We start from the raw sequence: 17,807 nt of genomic DNA, 5'->3' as shown, positions 1-17,807 counted from the left end.
ATGCCGCATTGAGGCAGTAATTGCTGCAAAAGGGGCCCAAACCAAGTACTGAGTACATATGCATGCTTATACTTTTCAGAGGTCCGATATTGTTCTATGTACAATCCTTGTTTTATTGATTGCATGTAATATTCTAATTTTCTGAGATTGTGGATTTGGGGTTTTCATGAGCTGTAAGCCATAATCATCACAGTTATGATACATCACGGCTTGAACTATCTTGCTTTGCATGTAATGAGTCTATCTCATATATTAGGTTCACCTTTTAAGTTGCATTACTGAAATAAATGAACTTTTGCACGATATTCTAATTTTTCAAGTTTCACCTGTATATTCGTTTATAATAATAAATCCTTTCCAGACATAAATATGTTCAAAACTACTTGCATGAATACTATAGTTCAGGCAAGGTAGAGTTTTTATAGAGTTCCTACAATGTTTACATTTCACAGATCCTTGTTTTATATAGTCTTGATAGTCAGCTTAGCTTCTATTTTTTTATTACAGATCACATATTTGAAAAAGTAAATCCTGAAATGGAAAAGCTAGGCTTTGTATGCAAGTGTCTTGGAGGAGGAAAAATTGAACTTAACAGCAAAGACAAGAAAATCCGTGTATTTGGCCTTTCTACAGTTAAGTGCTGCTTACATGTTACCCAAATATGACAATTTAATTTGCATATTAAGATTAGGGTGTTTATAAATGTATTGCTATTAATTCACAAGAAGGAACAGTAATAGATTTGAGGATGAGGTTTCTGTAACTCTCAGCTGTCCTCAAATATGTACCATCTTTCATGTTAAATCATTGTTTGTGGACTTTTTATTGTGTTCACACATTCCCAATTCTGCTGATTGCAAAACTCAACAAAAACTCCAAACAAAAACATAATCTAAATTACATAGTATCCAGAATAATAGGCATAATGAATCCAGAATCTATTTTTATTGTTTTCTGTTCTGAAGAGATCTTGGGGACACAGGAGTCATTCCTAGTTTAGGGAAAATCTATTTATGATGCATCATAGAAAACACAAAAAATTACAAAATACAGCTGTTTGATACTATTGGTTGTTCTTCAGTTTTATTTAAGAAATTAATGTAGTTATCATTTATTTATATAAATTTGTATAGCTGCCTATCTTACAAAAGGTGACTCTGGGCAGCATAGAACAATCAAGTAAAACAAATCTGTTGTTTTATCATAAATCATCTGCTTGAGTTATACAAAATAAATTTGTATAGCTACCCATCTCACAAAAAGGTGGCTCTGGGCAACACTGAACAATCATAAATAACCTGCTCTGAGTTCTATCATAAGTTGCTTTGAGCAGACTTGTTATTTTATCATAAGTTGTCTGCTTTGAGCAGGTATTACGAGGAATAAATTTATTTGGAAATAATCATGCTCAATAGCTATAGCAGAATGGAGTAAAATATTTTGAGTGTCTTTTCCTATCCTTTTATTCTATGATTCCATGATACTAGAAATCTTTTCTTCTTACAGGGATATGGCAAAGCTGATCATTCTGCGACTGTTGAAATACTGAAGAGAACTTATAAAGATTATGAAATTAGCTGGTCAGATGACAAGAAATAAATTGTATAATCTAATATAAATCTGAATATTTTCAAGATAGTATACACTTAATTCTAAGCTTCCATGAGGAAACACAATCAGTGCATTTAGCCTATACTGAATAAAAAAAATAGGATATGAATGGGTTGGTTCATGCTTTAAATAATTTGGGATCACATCTTGTTGACAACATTTGAATTTCTTTGAAATCTATACTTACTTCCAGTTTACATTGCCATAAAGATAATTTTGAACCCGGCATTGATGCAAGCCCTCTTTTAAGCATTTTTAAGGAATAAAGTTTCATACAAGTCAAGCTTTCTTTGAGGACTTCGTGAACATTGGTAAATATTTCCATTTTTGTTGATAAACTGCCAAATCAAAGCCAGGATGAACACATGATCTTTGATAATTCATCCAGTTTCAATATTAAAATTCATGGAAATTATCTTGAATATCATACCCAATACTTGTATTTCCAGACTCCAAATTAGGGATATACATCTTTTTCAGGTACTCCTTCCCTAAAATAATGCAATTTTAGAGCCTTATTTGGGAAAATCAAAATTGTATATAATATGACAATAATACAATGGCATTAATACCATTTCCCCAAAAGGCCTACCCTGAAAATAAGCCCTAGCTTGATTTTTGGGGGGTGGGCCTAATACAAGCCCTATCCCAAAAATAAGCTCTAGTTTTGGGGTAAGGCACACACCTAAAAATCAAGCTAGAACAGGGGTAGGGGGGGTGGAGCTGGCCCACATGGCCCGCACCCACTTACCTGGCAGCCAGATCTTTCCTCACCGGCCCATTTCTTCTTCTGTGGTGTCTTCTGCAGCCAGACCTGCATTTCTCAGTCAAAGGCCTTTCCAGAAGGCCACTGCAGCTGAGAACCAAGCTATGGATTCAATCCATAGCTCTATACTCGGCTGCAGAGGCCTTCTGGAAAGGCCTGACTCCAAAATGCAGGTCGGGATGCAGCTGCAGAATGAAGCTGCTCCTTCAGTCAGAAGAAGTGGACCGGCTGGGCAGGGCTGTCAGTGCCAGAGGTGAGTATAAAAGACACCCCCGAAAAATAAGACCTGCTGCCTCTTGGAGGAAAAAAAAATATTAAGACCCTGTGTTATTTTCGGTGAAACAAGGTATTTTAATTTAGAAGGGGCACTGTGAGCCATTTAGGTAGCACTGACATGCTGGCAACTGCAGATGCTGGATATAAATTCTCCTGTGGGCAATTACATGACATTCACTTTGTCATCCAATCCCAGAGCAATTTAAAAAATTTAAATAGTTAAAAACATTAAGATATAGATTGTGCTTTGATGACATATGTTTAATTACAATTTACTCAGTTGTGGGTTTGTACTTGTACCATAAAGATAACCATATGAATTGGATTCACAATACATGCTAGATTGAAAAGGCATTTAACGAGGTTCATTGCAAACATAATCACAGTATAACTCTGTACAACTAAGATTTCATAAAAAAATCCCTGTTCATGACAAGACATATCAACCATGTAAGGAGTAGATCTACTTCACTATTTGAATGAGGACCTTGAATTAAATTGTGCTGAAATACAATTTTTATTGTGATTCTTCATTTGTTATCTGAACCCAAAAAAAATGGAATTAATTTATGGTCACATTCAGCTTCTAGCACAGGGGTATCAAACTCGCAATGTCACGTGACATGCCGCAACATATCGTGACTTTTTTTCCATTTCTGACAATGGGAGGGTGCGGTTTCGGCACTGCCTGCGGGCCAGCAGTTTGACACCCCTGTTCTAGCATAATGCATACACCTGCTTGGTTTTACTGCTGTGAATTGTTAGAAAAGTGAAAGGTAAGCATGCTTCATAAGTTATTGCTTATGAATTTGGACTAATAAGGAAAGCAAGAGATAGAACAATTGAAGATCAGAGGAAAGTATGAGACGAGCTTTAAAAAAAAGTAGGTAGGGAAACATCTGGAAAGAATATAATGGAAATACGGTTGCTGGTTTCTAGCGGTAAGGAGAAAATTTTAAGCAAGAGAGCCAATTTGACCTTGGTTAAGGTTCTCAACTAGAAATAGGGAGACCTGAATTCTAATCCTGAGTTAGGCGCAGCAGGCAACTGGGTGACTTTGAGCCAGTCACTCAGCCCTGGGATGAAGCAACAGCAAAGCACTTCTGAAAATCATGCCAAAAAAAGTGCATGGACTTATCCATATTGTTTCCAAGAATCAATCAATCAATGAAAATGATACCAAGAGGTCAAAAAAACCACCCAAGGAAAAAGAGGATAGCATGTAGAGGGAAGCTGCTTACCCCATGTATTATAAAGAAAATAAAGTTAAATTTCTCTCATACATGTAATTTACCCACGGTATCTCAGAGATGGAATGTACAATGAATTTAGAATTTTTAAAGCATAGAATAATGCTGTTCCTATTTTGCTTTTTTGAAGCAGCTGTCTTAGTGTTTTAGACTAGATGGATCTTTAAGCCAGTAAAAATTATTGAGATAATTTTGATAAGTGATTGATGTATTAGAGGGAAAGATATTACATATGTAGTATCAGTCTTAGATAAATTATGGTCCTAGTTTGTGAAATCTAAGGTAAAAAATATGCTTATGTGGTACATACCCTGCACAAATAATTATAAATAATTCAGAGATGAGAAAACATGGTAAATGAAAAAAGTTATTGTGTAAAGTTAAATGTATTAGTAATTACAACACCTCTGATAACAGAAAATACATATTTAATAATATGCTGAGCCAACAGGAATTGGCTAACAGGAATTGTTAAATGTCAGTTTAATAATGAAACGCTTGAGCCCCTTCTCAATAACTTTAACTGTTTGAGATTTAAATATATTCTTCTTTTCTATGAAACTTGTAAAAAGGTAGACCCCTCCTCCACACCCAAAATAATGTGCTTTGCTAGCTAAAAATATGGCGCCCTTTCTTGCTAATAAACTTGAAAGTGCATCATGGAAAGCTTCATAGTAATTAGGATTATAAATAGTTTCTGATGTAAGTATGAGATCGTATTTTACTAAAGGCTTGGTATTATTTAAAATAAATTTACTAAATTCTGACCATTCCCCAGAAAAAAACTTGCATTTAGATAGAAAATCTTGGGTGAAGTCTTTCTTCCTAGATAGATTTAGGTGAAATTGGGTATCTTCTTCACCATGATCATCTTGAGAACAATTAGCCAGCATGTTCGGCATGGTGATTTCTTCAATTACTGAACTGTTATAATCTTGAAAATGAACTTCTTTGGCATTTCCTTTTAATGCAACTATTCCTAACAGTCCAGCTCCACATCCAAAGTCCAAAACTGACTTCTGTGCAAACTGAATGTCAATTTCTGATAAATAATCCATGAGATCAAAAGTGCATTCCCAAATCTTTAAACCTCCTTCATAGACACCTGTAATTAGGTCAGACTGAGAAGAAATGTTAGGCATAATATTTTCTCCGACAGAGTTTCCTGGAAGTGCAGCCTCCACCACAGAAATATTTGCATAGTGAATGCCTGGTAAAGTTGCAATAATTTTGCTCTCAAGGACTTTACTGATATCTTTAGGAATATCATGCACCTTGGCAGATTTGAGACAGGACTGTTTCCTCAACAAACTTGAGTCAGGGCTTCCATTCAAAGTATTGTGGTCTGATATATTAGCAGTGGTTCCAGATAAATAGTAATATAATATATTTTCTTCTGAGGTAATCTTATTGCTGTTTTCTGAAACGTCACCTTGATTATTCAATAGGACCATTTCCTGCTGTAGCTTTTCATTCTCAGCAGTATCTGTTCTGTTTTCTGTTATTTGGTCTACAGAGAAGTTGAATTGAAATTCCATTGTCTTGAGAAATAAACAGAAAAAGTTTATGTCTGATGTATTAATAAGCAAACATATACTGATTTTGGTTGTGCTTAAAAAGAAATGTACAAATCTTATTTTTAAAGTGACATTAACTTCTATCCACTTATAATTTACACTATTTCTAATATCTTTACACATGTATACAGCATATATATTAGACTGTATATTGTTTCTTAACAATACTCATAAATGCTACACTATTCGGTTATGGCTTCGTGTGTTGTCCAGAGACAGCAATCTTTGTTGTTCAGAAATAATTTGCCCCCAAATCTGATCCAGTTTCAAGAATCTTTTTCACCGCGTTTCCATGGGAAAAAGGAACCCAGCGTGACTAAATCTGACACACCAAGTACTTCACTGCCTCGTACTATTACCGATACTTGATTATGCAACTCCCCCTCGTCCCCTCCTTTTTTTTTTCCTTCCAAGAGCAGCCTAATTCCCACACAATACAGGATCCTTTCCTTCCAACCTCGTGAATGGTGGCGTTGGCAGACTCGGAAAACTAAACCTCGCACGGGAGGAAGAAGCGTCTAGCCCACGGCCGGGCAGCCGATCGACTTAGTGGAGAGGCTCGCCGGCGGCTGAATATGCTAAACTCCACGCGGCCCGGAGGGGTTTCGCTTTCCAAAGAATTTCCAGAGCGGCTCCGTCGCAGGACTAGCTCGCTCTATGGTTGCCGCGGTGTTTGATGGGAATCGCGCTGAGCGGAGGAGGAGGAGGAGGAGGACCTTCGTTTCTGGCGGCAGATACGGAGTGAGCGGCATGGCTCAGGCCGAGCCTGAGGAGATCTCGCTGTTGTCCGAGGTGGAGGGCTGGGATCCAGAGGCATGCCGTCGCCAGCTCTCCGCCGCCCTGCCGCGCCTTTTCATATCCTTCTCAATTGTATTAGTCGAGGCACGGGAGCAATTGGCAAAGGTGTCTCCACCCCTTCCTTTAATTCAGGGATTCCCAACTGGGGGTGCGAGACGATATTCCAGGGGGTGCGGAAAATTGGGTTTTCAAAATTATAGTGTATATGTGTAATTCATTGCTGTTGTTTCGAACTTTTGTAAGGGGTGCGAGAATATATCAAGCGTTCTAGGGGTGTGGGGTATAGAAAAGGTTGGGAGCTGCTGCTTTAATTAGTCGTATCCACTGCTGGCATTTGTGATGGTTCAATGGTTTCCTTGGATCTTTCTGTAAGTCAGGATGTTTACTTGCAAGCCAGTCAGTTGCTCACAGTGAGCTAAGGGGATGGGTAGAAAGGAAGCGCTATAAGTGAGAAATGAAAATACCCTAGACCAGATATGTCATACGCAAGGCCTGTGGGCCGGATGCAGTCTGCAAAGTGGTTTCATGTGGCCCGCGAAGCCATCCTGGAAACAGTGAGGGAACGGCCCCCACTGCCTTGGCCCTGGCCCAGGCCATCCGGAAGCCAATGTACAATTTTGTGGTGGCTATCTATGCTGAAACGTATTCAGTCTTAGCTCCACAAGGCCATCTGGAAATAGTGAGGAACCAGCCCCTGCCATGTCAGCCCCGCCTCCCTGGGTGCATGCTGGGGAGGTGTCACCCTTAGTGAGGAATGAAGAAATGCACCATCGCTTGGAAGTGGCCAGCAAATGGCCCTCACCTACTTCACATATCCGGCTTGATGGGCTCCGAGGGAGGGGTTTCTGCAGGCAGCGGGGCACTCTCCTCACAGCGCCAAGAGCTGAGCTGGGTGGCGCGAATCTGATGAGAAGTGCAATGCTGCCTAGCCCCCAGCCTGCCCAGTTTCAGCATGGAGCAAGGTGCGAAGCTGGCAAGCTTCACACCTCCTGGCTCAACCTCTTGGCGCTGTGAGGAAAGCGCCCCGCTGTCTGCCGAAACCAGGCAGGCTGGGGGCTGGGCGGCCTCGCGCTTGTTTTCAGATTCGCGCCACTCAGCTCAGCCTCTCGGCACTGTGAGGAGAGCGCCCCGCTGCCTGCCGAGACCGGGCAGGTTGGGGGCTGGGTGACATTGCGCAGGTAACGTTGACTCTCACGCTGCTCATGGCATCCCCTTCCCCAGAGCCCACCAAGCCAGATATATGAAGTAGGTGAGGGCCATGTGCTGGCCACTTCCAGGAGATAGTGCATTTCTTCATTCCTCACGAAGGGTGACACCTCCCCAGCTGCGTTTCTTGCCTGTTTTTCTCCTTCCCTCATCCCAAATATTTTCCCACCACTCTGTGCTTAGGAAGGAAAGAAGGAGAGGGAGGGTCTGAGGGAAGTCCTGCCTTAGTCCTGCCCTGCTGCCCTTTCACCATCCCCTTACCCCCTCCTCCTGGCCTATCATGGGGTCTCCCATCCTATTGCTAAGGAAGCTTTGGATACAAAGCTGGGTCTCCTCCCATGGAGAGGGAATGGGCCTCTGTCTGACTTTGCCCTCGTACCCATCATGAGCCACTTGGCTAAGGAGAGCAAGCACAGCAGCAGCAGCCTTGAGAAGGAGGTAAGTGCAGCTGGGGAAGTGGGGCTGGGCTTGGTGCTGCAGGTGCTCGAGGGCCAGGCTGGGCATTTGACCTCTGCTGCCCAGGGCTCTGGGCAGCCCACGCCACCATCCAGCCCCCCCCCCCGCATGGCCTGAGAGGAACAGTGAAACTCCTCCAGTGGACCATGCCTTGGCACTTGCCCTGGTCCCACCCCCTTCTCCCAGAGACCCTCAGATCTGTCTCACTCCTGCCCAGGCCCCCATAGGCACCCTTGATGCGAACGATGTAGAGGTGACCACGGCCCCCAGTAGGTCACACCCACTCCATCCACACCTACCCAGTAAGCCCCACCCATCCTGGCACACCCACCTGGCCCCCCGAGGGCAACCGCAATGCTGATGCGGCCCTCAATGAAATTGAGTTTGACACCCCTGCCCTAGACAACCTAGGTAAAGCCTCACACTCAGCAGTTTCTCAAACGCACCATCCTGAACATTAAATATTTAACACTGAGTTTATCTATTTTTTGCTCCCTTTCCAAAGACAGCGACTTACAATTAGTAACATAAAAATAATAATAAATCAATGGAAACTTGGATAGGTCCTATCCAACAAAATGAGTTTCAATGTGGAGAAAAGCAAAGTTTTACATTTAGGCAGGAAAAATCAAAGTACAAGTACAGATTAGGCGAGACCTGGCTTAAAAACAGTAACTATGAGAGGGACCTTGGAGTCCTAGTGGAGGATCACTTGACTATGAGCCAGCAGTGTGCAGCAGCAGCCAAAAAAGCTAATACAATCTGGGGTTGTATAACCAGAGGCATAGAATCAAGATCACGCAAAGTATTAGTACCAGTTTATAAAACCGTATTAAGACCATACCTGGAATACTGCAGCCAATTTTGGTCACCATATCACAAAAAAGATGTTGAGTCTTTGGAAAAAATTCAAAGGCCTGGAGTCTAAAACATATGAAGAATGGCTGCAGGACTTGGGTTTGGCTAGTCTAGGGGTTGGCAACCTTAAACACTCAAAGAGCCACTTGGACCCATTTCCCAGAGAAAAGAAAACCCTGGGAGCCACAAAACTGGTGCGAGAGAGAGAGACTCTCTGTCTCTGTCTCTCTCTGCAAATGGCGGAGGAGGCTGGGAGCCACGGGAGAAGGCTCAAAGAGCCACATGTGGCTCCAGAGCCACGGGTTGCCGACCCGTGGGCTACTCTAAAGAAAAGAAGAAATAGGGGAGACATGATAGCAGTATTCCAGTATTTGAGAAGCTGCCACAAAGAAGAGGGGGTCACGTTATTCTCCAAAGCACCAGAGGGCAGGACAAGAAACAATAGTTGGAAACTGATCAAAGAGAGGAGCAACCTGGAATTAAGGAGAAACTTCCTGACAGTGAGGACAATTAACCAGTGGAACAGCTTGCCTCCAGAAATCGTGGGTGCTCCATCACTGGAGATTTTTAAAAAGAGGCTAGACCAGTGGTTCTCAACCTGTGGGTCGGGACCCCATTTGGGGTCGATCGACCATTTCATGGGGGTCGCCAAGCAAGGCTGTCCGCCATTTTTTCTGTCCGCCATTTTTTTTGTCCACCATTTTTTCCCCCTTTTCCGGCGGGTGCCTTACCTCCCTTGGGCTGGGCCAGCTGGTGGTCGGCCTGCTCCGTCTCTGCCGCTTGCCAGCTACGCCTCGGCCAGTGCAGGGGGCGGAACCACGCATGCGCGGCGCTCCCGGGCAGGGAAAGTCCTCGACTTACGACCGGTTGGGTAGTCCTCGACTTACGACCGGTTTAGTCCTCGACTTACGACCGGTTTAGTCCTCGACTTACGACCGGTTGGGGTCACGGCATTAAAAAGGTTGAGAACCACTGGGCTAGACAGTCACTTATTTGAGATGGTATAGGTTCTCCTGCTTGAGCAGGGGGCTGGACTAGAAGACCTCCAAGGTCCCTTCCAGCTTCTGTTCTGTTCTATTCCCTTTCGAGGTTCTGATTTTTCTGAGCCCCCCATGGATGGAGGAGGCTGTTATCACAGCTTTCTACCTGGAGGGAATTAAAAGAGATTGAAGCATGCACCTGACCTCACTGAATAGGAATGAATTCTATATTGTACACATGTGTCTGCCTCTCCCCATTTCATGGTGTTGGCACTGGTTTCTAAACTCCTGGTTCAATCTTATTGGCTTGCTTATTTGCACCTCCTGCTCATTTGTTCACTTTCAACAATGCATTCTATTAATATACTTTTAGGGAAAGCAAGATGACTCCCTAATTTATACATACAATGATATAAAAAAGACATGTCTTTTTTTAGGTACCTGCAGTGTAATAGAAAAATATACAGCTTTATTTACTATATTATCAGTCGAATTGCTTTTTGATTTTAAAGTGATCATGTTTATATTTTTAAATTCCTGTTTTTGTTTTTGCCTTTGTTTGGTGCCTTGAGTAGAAGGGCATGTAAATTAAATAGGTACATTTTTAATCCTCCAGAGTCCTTCATAAAGCTAGTTGTAAAGCACACATCTTAAATATACTAAAAACTTTAACATTTAACTATATTTAACTGATATTTTCACTATATTATGACAGAAACAAAAGACATGCAACATATTCCATGACCAGTAAGTAGTGTTTATTGAGACCAATGTTTTTAGCCACAGAATAGAATTTGGAAGCAACATTTTATTAGAGCATGGTTCTTATTTCAGTGCATTAATGTTGGAGTTACCACTGAAGTCTCTGTTTGTTTTGTGCCTGACATTTTTGTTTGGTTGCTACTGTAATTGTTAAATGCAAAGATGTAAAATGTTGCACCTGGGAATGGTTCAGAAACAGTGACTATTAGAAAATATAGCCCCATGCTTATCAACTGAGAGCACATCTCATCTGTTTTACTGCAAGGTGCTTACCCCAAGGAGGTAGAGGGTTTGGTGAATTGGTGTAATAAAAACAGCCTAGTTTTAAGTGTTGGAAAAATTAAAGAGATCATTGTTGATTTCAGAAAAGGCGTATTAATGATTCACCTGTGGAGATGGTTAGCGACATGAAATTTCTGGGTGTGCAGCTAACAAGTAGGCTGGCTTGGTTGCTCAATAGCAAGACACTGCCTGCATTTTCTGTGTTGCATGAGAAAAGTACATCTTCCTTTCCCTATCCTTACCACTTTCTATAGAGGGATGATCAAGAGCATCCTGTCATATTGCATTACAGTCTGGGTTGGAAGCATCATTGCTTGTCTGAAGGTTGTGCAGAGAGTGGTGAGGATGGCAGAAAAGATTATTGGCAGTTTACTCCCTTCTATCCAGGACAGAGCATATAAGCGATGCTTGAGCAGGGTCCGCAGAATTATCTGGGACACTACACAACCTGTTACCTTCTGGGAGGAGGCTTTGTGGTATCTGAAGCAGAACATCCAGAGTCAGTCACAGTTTTGTTCCATGCAGTATCAACCTTGTGAATTCTCAAGCTTCCTCTTTCCGCTATATATTCAAGATGGACAGTGATTAATATTTATATATATTATGTATAAGGGTATAGGTATATACAAATGTATGTATATAGCATAAGTCTATATGTGTGTTATGTATGTGTACACTTTTGAGAGCAAGCAACAGAATTTCATTTTTAATGTGTGCCAGTGTGCTTGCAGTAAAAAAATGGCAAAGGTCTGTCTATCTGTCTGTCTGTCTATCTATCTATCTATCTATCTATCTATCTATCTATCTATCTATCTATCTATCTATCTATCTATCTATCTATCTATCTTTATACAGTTATAATCATACTGATCTCTCACCCGCTTTCAAATGTAATTCACAATGCTGATTTTGATTTGTAAAACCTTAAACAACTGGGAAAAAGTATCCTAAATATCACCTTCTGACTCAAGGATCTGCTTGGATATTAGGATTGGTTGGTCTCTAAGATATACAGTATTTCTACACTTCCTATCCCCCGTTATAGCTAATTATATGTTGTCCTTAAAATAATCTATACAGGGAAGTTTGTCCATTATCATTAAAATTAAATTAAAAAAGGAAAATAAAACAAATTAAAACAAACAATTGAAAATAAAAAAGAAATCCTATACATTATTTTAAGCTGAAGTGCCAAAATGCAAATATTCTAGAATATTTTTACAGATAAGGGTAATTAGGAAAACATTGATAATATAGTTTAAGATAATATAATTAATTATTGCCAAATTTGTTTGAAATGTCCATAACTATAGAGTTTAGAGAGCTCTAGTTTTGGGTTAATTTGGATGAACCAAATACTTTTACACAATTTAAACTACCAACCAAACATATATTTTAATTTTTCAGTTGGTTGCAATGACAAATTCTGTCTGATTCTAAATCTCAATTGATATCTCTTTAGGCCTGGAGGATCCTGGAGTTTCAGTTCTTTGTGTTGAGATACAAATCCTATGTTCTCCAGCACAGGAGATGGAGAATCCACCAATGGGGTTTGCTCTGTCTTCCTGCTCTATGACTCCACATGGAGGAATTTTTGCCATTGGTGCGGAAGGTGGCAACTAGATCTCTCGGACTTGACAATTCCACAGATTTTAGAATACTTACTCGAGGGCCTTGATAGGGGCTTAGCGCCTAACACCATCCGTACGCAAATAGCGGCACTATCAACCTTACTTACCTGTGGCAATTCGGTCCCTTTGGCCCAGCATCCTAGGATACACGCCTTTCTCAAGGGCGCCACCAACACAAAACCACCCGTGGTACATAGGTACCCCTCTTGGGAATTACCTCGGGTCCTACGGGCTCTCACCAGACCGCCGTTTGAGCCTATCACAACTTGTGCTCTATGGTCCTTATCCCACAAGGTCGCCTTCCTGATCGCTATCACGTCAGCCAGGCGCATTTCTGAGCTTGCGGCACTGTCGGTCAGGGACGACCTCTGTATCTCCCACTGGGACCGGGTGGTCCTTTGATTGGACCCCACATTCATGCCCAAGGTCAACTCCCTTTTTCATAGGGCCCAGGAGATTGTTTTGTCGGATTTTTGTCCTAATCCTTCCCATGATTTGGAGCGGCAGTGGCACACACTGGGCCACTCAGGCGTCCATCTAAGAGATTTGCAGGGCTGAACATGGTCTTCGCCCTCCCCGTTTGTTCATCATTACAAAATTGACCGCTTTGCTTCCGCGGACGCGTCCTTTGGTCGGAGGGTCCTTCAGCAGGTGGTTTCTGGGGATGTGGATCCGGCCTTGTCTGTTTCCCTCCCATTGGGACAGTGAGGCTTTGGTATGTCCCATTGGTGGATTCTCCATCTCCTGTGCTGGAGAAGGGGCGTTGTCTTACCTGAATGCCTTTTCTCAGCACGGAGATGGAGAATCCACTCCCACCCTTAGGGTCAGTTCGGCCAGGATTAGGAGTCTGAGAGCCAACACTTTGGACTGTTGTCAGCCCCTTTCGCCCTGGTCAAGACTGGGTTCTCCTAGCAACAGGGGGCGTGGCAAGTTTGGCTGACTTGGTCTCAAGAGCAGGAAGACAGAGCAAACCCCATTGGTGGATTCTCCATCTCCGTGCTGAGAAAAGGTGTTCAGGTAAGACAGTGCCCCCTCTCCAAGTAACACACATTTTTATTTGGAAGTAGTAATCTCAATTGGTGTAGCCAATATAGCTTAAATTGTACTGTAGTTTAGTTGAAAGCAGAACCATTAGTATATACTGTGAATTAAATTAGCGTGCTCAGATGTTGATAAAGCTCAACTTTATTTTAAGATATGAATATGCTATTTTTCTTAATATTTGTACTCTTTATATCAGGCAACTGACAGTGGGATTCAGCATATAGGTAAGTAGTTGTTGTATAGACTTTTAAAGTATGCTTAATTCCTTTATTTGTAATTATTAAATACTATGAATATGCACAAAACAGGTTTATTTTGAACCCAGATCAAATCATTGTGGTCTGGAGGTTTTGACAAATTGTCTCAGGTCAGCCACAATTTACCATAACATTTTGGTGGTTCCAAGCTTTGGATGACACAAAATCTGGGCAAGGCAAGCAGAACAAAGCTGGTGCTTTTCCATCTTTGTATCTCCCAGGAGGTATATCTCACCTGCCATCTGATGTGTGGACATTGTTATATTTATGTCAGCGAGACCTTTTCTGGAATCACTCTTCTTATAGAAATTTAGAATTTCCCAAATGAACATCTAAATATGAGAGCTTAGAGCCAACCAAACTAAATTATCCTATCAATCATCTGTTTATGTTTATTTAGATTTGTATACCACCCTATCTCTCTTACGGGACTCCTTCAGTCAATAATACCAAAGAAACTGTAAATGTATTTATCCTACTTTGTTAAATCTTCATAGTTAAATGTTTCAGAGAAAATGGAAGATTTTTCAGTAAACATGCCATATGGGAATTCAAAATGAAGGCAGCAAAGTATTCAATAAAGGAGAATATTTGTAGCTCAGGGTTGAAATGAGGGGTCCTTGGTATTCTCTGAGCTTTATTGTTTTCTTGCAGGTGTTTCATTACCCAAACTAGGTAATTTCATCAGTACTAGTCACTGATGATGTTGCCTAGTTTGGGTAATGCTGTATGACTCTAAGACAAAGATGCAGGCATGTCTTGAGCAGAGGTTTGAAGCTGCAGGACACAGCTTGACAAACTGAGTTTATTGCTTCTTATATACTTATTACATACACCAGCTTAACCATTAGATGCTGACAAAGGTTTCTTCATTGGAAAATGTCTTCATGTAAGCATCTATTTTCTAGCAACACATTACATGGTCAAAGACCAGGTAAGAACAAATACAGGGAGATGAAAGCAGAAGGAACTAACAAAGGCAGGAAAAGATAGGAGAAGGAACTTAAGCATATTATCTGTTTAGGTAGGTGAAGCATTAAGTCAAAAGGGTATGACCTTCTGGCTGCTTCACTGGGACAAAGAGTATCAAAAGGTTATGAGGTTTGTGGGGGGGGGGGGGAAACACGGCAGTTTGCTGCACATGCATTTTTCCCCACATCTCACTCTTCTCTATTTTATTAGTGAGGACATTATCCTAAGCTGGAGTAGTTAGTGGGTCTTAGTCAGGGGACATATAACTTTGTATTTGTTTATACAAAACATAACTTGTTCCTGAGGTAAGTTAATGGTAATTTAGTATGGAAAATTGAAAGTAGAGAAAAAAAGACATTGAATAACCATATATGTGCATAATTAAAGGATACCTCTTGAAAGGAGGTACAATTTAAAATTCTTTGACTGACATGTATACAATGAGGGTTTTTTTAGGTGTAATACAATTGACAATTTTTTTGCACAAGTAAGATTTGTAGGAACAGCTACAATTGGTGTATGTAAAACAATAGCATCAAGGGGTAACATGTAAGAAGCAGGACCCCAGTTTGACAATTGCATAATGAAATTCATTGTCTGATAGAAAATTGCTTAAACCAGTATAATTTTTTAAAACTGAAGCTGGAACACACACAGGTATAAGACATGTCATATGATTCAGAAAGACAAAAGTCTGTCACTTTTGTGACATTAGCTGATTGCACCCAAATATTATATTTCATCCGTGATTCTAAAGAATGAGGTGGGAGAGCTTAAGCTCCCACACAGCAATTAAGAAGGAAAGAGAGGCAAAGAATGACTAAGGAATTTGCAGTCAAAACCACAAATATGGCAGCGCATAAATTCTCTGGCGTAGGTTCTTTTCCCTGTTGCCGCAGAACCTCCTGCGTTTTGGATGTTATGTTCTTCACATTGCCTCAGGTCGTTGGTTGACTGCGATGATGAGAGTGAAAGGGATGTTGTGCTGTCTGAAGACTCACCTGCTTCATTTCCAGTATTGGGTTCTGGATTTGATGCCATGACATCTTTGGCTGGTCGCACACACTGGGCTGGAATCCAGAGAGGGCCTGTAGGAGCAAGCACAGCAGCATAGCCTCGCCCCCAAGTTAATAAGGGAATTGGACCTAACCAGGTTTTATCAGGCAATTGCCGATAATATACCAATGGATTAGGGAGCACAGCTTTCTGCTGAAAGTGATGCTGGTAGGCAGTAGTTTTTTGAAAAGAAATATTTAGCTGATTTAGGACTTTATTAACTTGATGAGTTATCCATGCCAAATTAGGTACCCTTGATCCCTCCTTTTTTATTTCTTTGTAAAGGTAGTTCTTAAAGGACTGATGCATATGTGAGAAACAAAGTATAAATGCTTTCGGCCTTGTAATAGTTGCTGTAAAGTTAAAAACAAAGCCATAAGATTGGGGTTGATCCTGGGCGTGATGTAAGCACCTGGAAGATTAAAAATAAGTTGGCACACATAATGAGAGTCAGAGATTAAGTTAAAAGGCTGTTGAGAAAAGGTGTGGAAAGCTAAAATAGCAGCAGATAATTCTGAGCGTTGTGGTGTGGATTGCACTGGAGTGTAAGACACTTTCCAGGTATCATCATGAGGATCCTTGTAAGCAATTGCTCCTCTCGTTCGTCCTCCATCAGAAAAAACAGTAGGAGCTTGTGGCAAGGGAAAAGGAGAAAGCAGTGGGCAGACAGGAAAGGAAAAAGTCATTAAACAAGCAAGCCGAGGATCTTTAAGCAAATGATATGAAATACAGCCTATATAGTCAGTTAAAGAGCACTAAAGAGATAAGTTATTCTGAAAATAAAACTGAAAATCAAATTTTGGGATAGGAAGAACAATATTAATTAAATCAGTCCCATTTCAACGACAAGCTCGATTGTGTCTTAAGGTTACTATTTCTTTCACAGCCTGGGAGGGAGTGGGTGGAGGATGGGGTTTGAGGGCTAACACACACACTTAGGTCTTAGCAAATTAACTCATTCATTTTCATTCAAACTGCTTGCATGAATAATTCCACACACAAATATTTCATTTCATACTTTCTCCAGGCAAACCATATATTTTTAAATAAGGCCTTTTTATGTGATGTTATCAGAGAGGGTTTTGACCCTCTTCCAAGTCTTGGAAATAACACAGAACAACACAGACAAACATATATACACAAATACTATTAAAACAACATTTATTTAGACATATGGCTTGTCCTGCAAGAAGGGCCCTTTAACCATCTCCTATTTTTCTCACCATTCCAAGCCCAAGCATAATGTTCTGGGTGGCCATACATATACACATATACACACATATACATAAACAAAACACACACATCAATTTGGGGTTTGAGGTTAAAACAGGGCTCCCCTTTTAATTAAAAAGGAGGGGAACATTTATGGTTACTTCCCAGCAACTTCAAAAGACATTAGGGAAAGACTAAAAGGAATATTGAAGGTGTGAAGGGTGAGGGAAAAGTAGCAGCCTCCTCTCCTCACCTCTGACAAAGGGGAATTGAATAGAGCCAAATTAAAAAGGAAAGAAGAAAAAAAACCTTGCTTTCAGTTCTTTGAATTTTTTTTTCTTTTTCTTCCGTGGCTTTAGTTGTTATTAGATAAACTAGCCAACCGGAGGTTTACAAGGTTTTTCAATGTTGTCTTGTTAAAGATTATTTGTACTTCTACATATCAACACAAAGCACCATCAGACATTGTCTGACAGGGTTAAACTTAACAGCTACTTGAAGTTTCAAAATATCCCAATTGTTCAAAACACATTGCAGAGGAGTACATTTTGATTTAATAATAATAATAATAATAATAATAATAGTAAAGTTGGAAGGGACCTTGAAGGTCATCCAGTCCAACCCCCTGCTCAGGCAGGAAACCCTATACCATTTCGGACAAATGGCTGTCCAGTCTCTTCTTAAAAACTTCCAGTGTTGGAGCATTCACCGCTTCTGGAGGCAGGTTGTTCCACTGGTTAATTGTTCTCACTGTCAGGAAGTTTCTCCTTAGTTCTAGATTGCTTCTCTCCTTGATTAGTTTCCACCCGTTGC

The 17,807-nt window shown here is 40.9% G+C and overlaps 3 protein-coding genes across 3 annotated transcripts in view; 2 read left to right on the top strand and 1 right to left on the bottom strand.

Moving 5' to 3' along the window:
* The window catches only part of LOC107302839 (14 kDa phosphohistidine phosphatase), a 3,557-nt gene extending 1,663 nt beyond the window's left edge, over nt 1-1,894 (top strand). Inside the window, exons 2-3 of the mRNA XM_015831991.2 lie at nt 508-632; nt 1,507-1,894. Coding sequence (XP_015687477.2) covers nt 508-632; nt 1,507-1,599 — 218 coding nt within the window. The 3' untranslated portion in view covers nt 1,600-1,894. The remainder of the gene's footprint in view (nt 1-507; nt 633-1,506) is intronic.
* Nucleotides 1,895-3,528: 1,634 nt separating this feature from the next.
* METTL18 (methyltransferase like 18) lies at nt 3,529-5,441 on the bottom strand. The gene has a single exon (XM_029287313.1). The coding sequence runs from the start codon at nt 5,439-5,441 to the stop codon at nt 4,362-4,364; it is 1,080 nt and encodes a 359-aa protein (XP_029143146.1). The 3' UTR covers nt 3,529-4,361.
* Nucleotides 5,442-13,687: 8,246 nt separating this feature from the next.
* The window catches only part of CUNH1orf112 (chromosome unknown C1orf112 homolog), a gene marked incomplete at its 5' end in the record, with an annotated part of 47,744 nt that continues 43,624 nt past the window's right edge, over nt 13,688-17,807 (top strand). The window contains one exon of the mRNA XM_015832034.2: nt 13,688-13,721. Within this exon, the coding sequence (XP_015687520.2) occupies nt 13,688-13,721 (34 nt within the window). The remainder of the gene's footprint in view (nt 13,722-17,807) is intronic.

Source organism: Protobothrops mucrosquamatus, unplaced genomic scaffold, assembly GCF_001527695.2.
Source record: "Protobothrops mucrosquamatus isolate PMUCROS unplaced genomic scaffold, P.Mucros_1.0 scaffold_294, whole genome shotgun sequence".
Lineage (NCBI taxonomy): Eukaryota > Metazoa > Chordata > Lepidosauria > Squamata > Viperidae > Protobothrops > Protobothrops mucrosquamatus.
The sequence above is the reverse complement of the archived record's forward strand: the minus strand, read 5'-3'. Positions and strand labels throughout refer to the sequence as shown.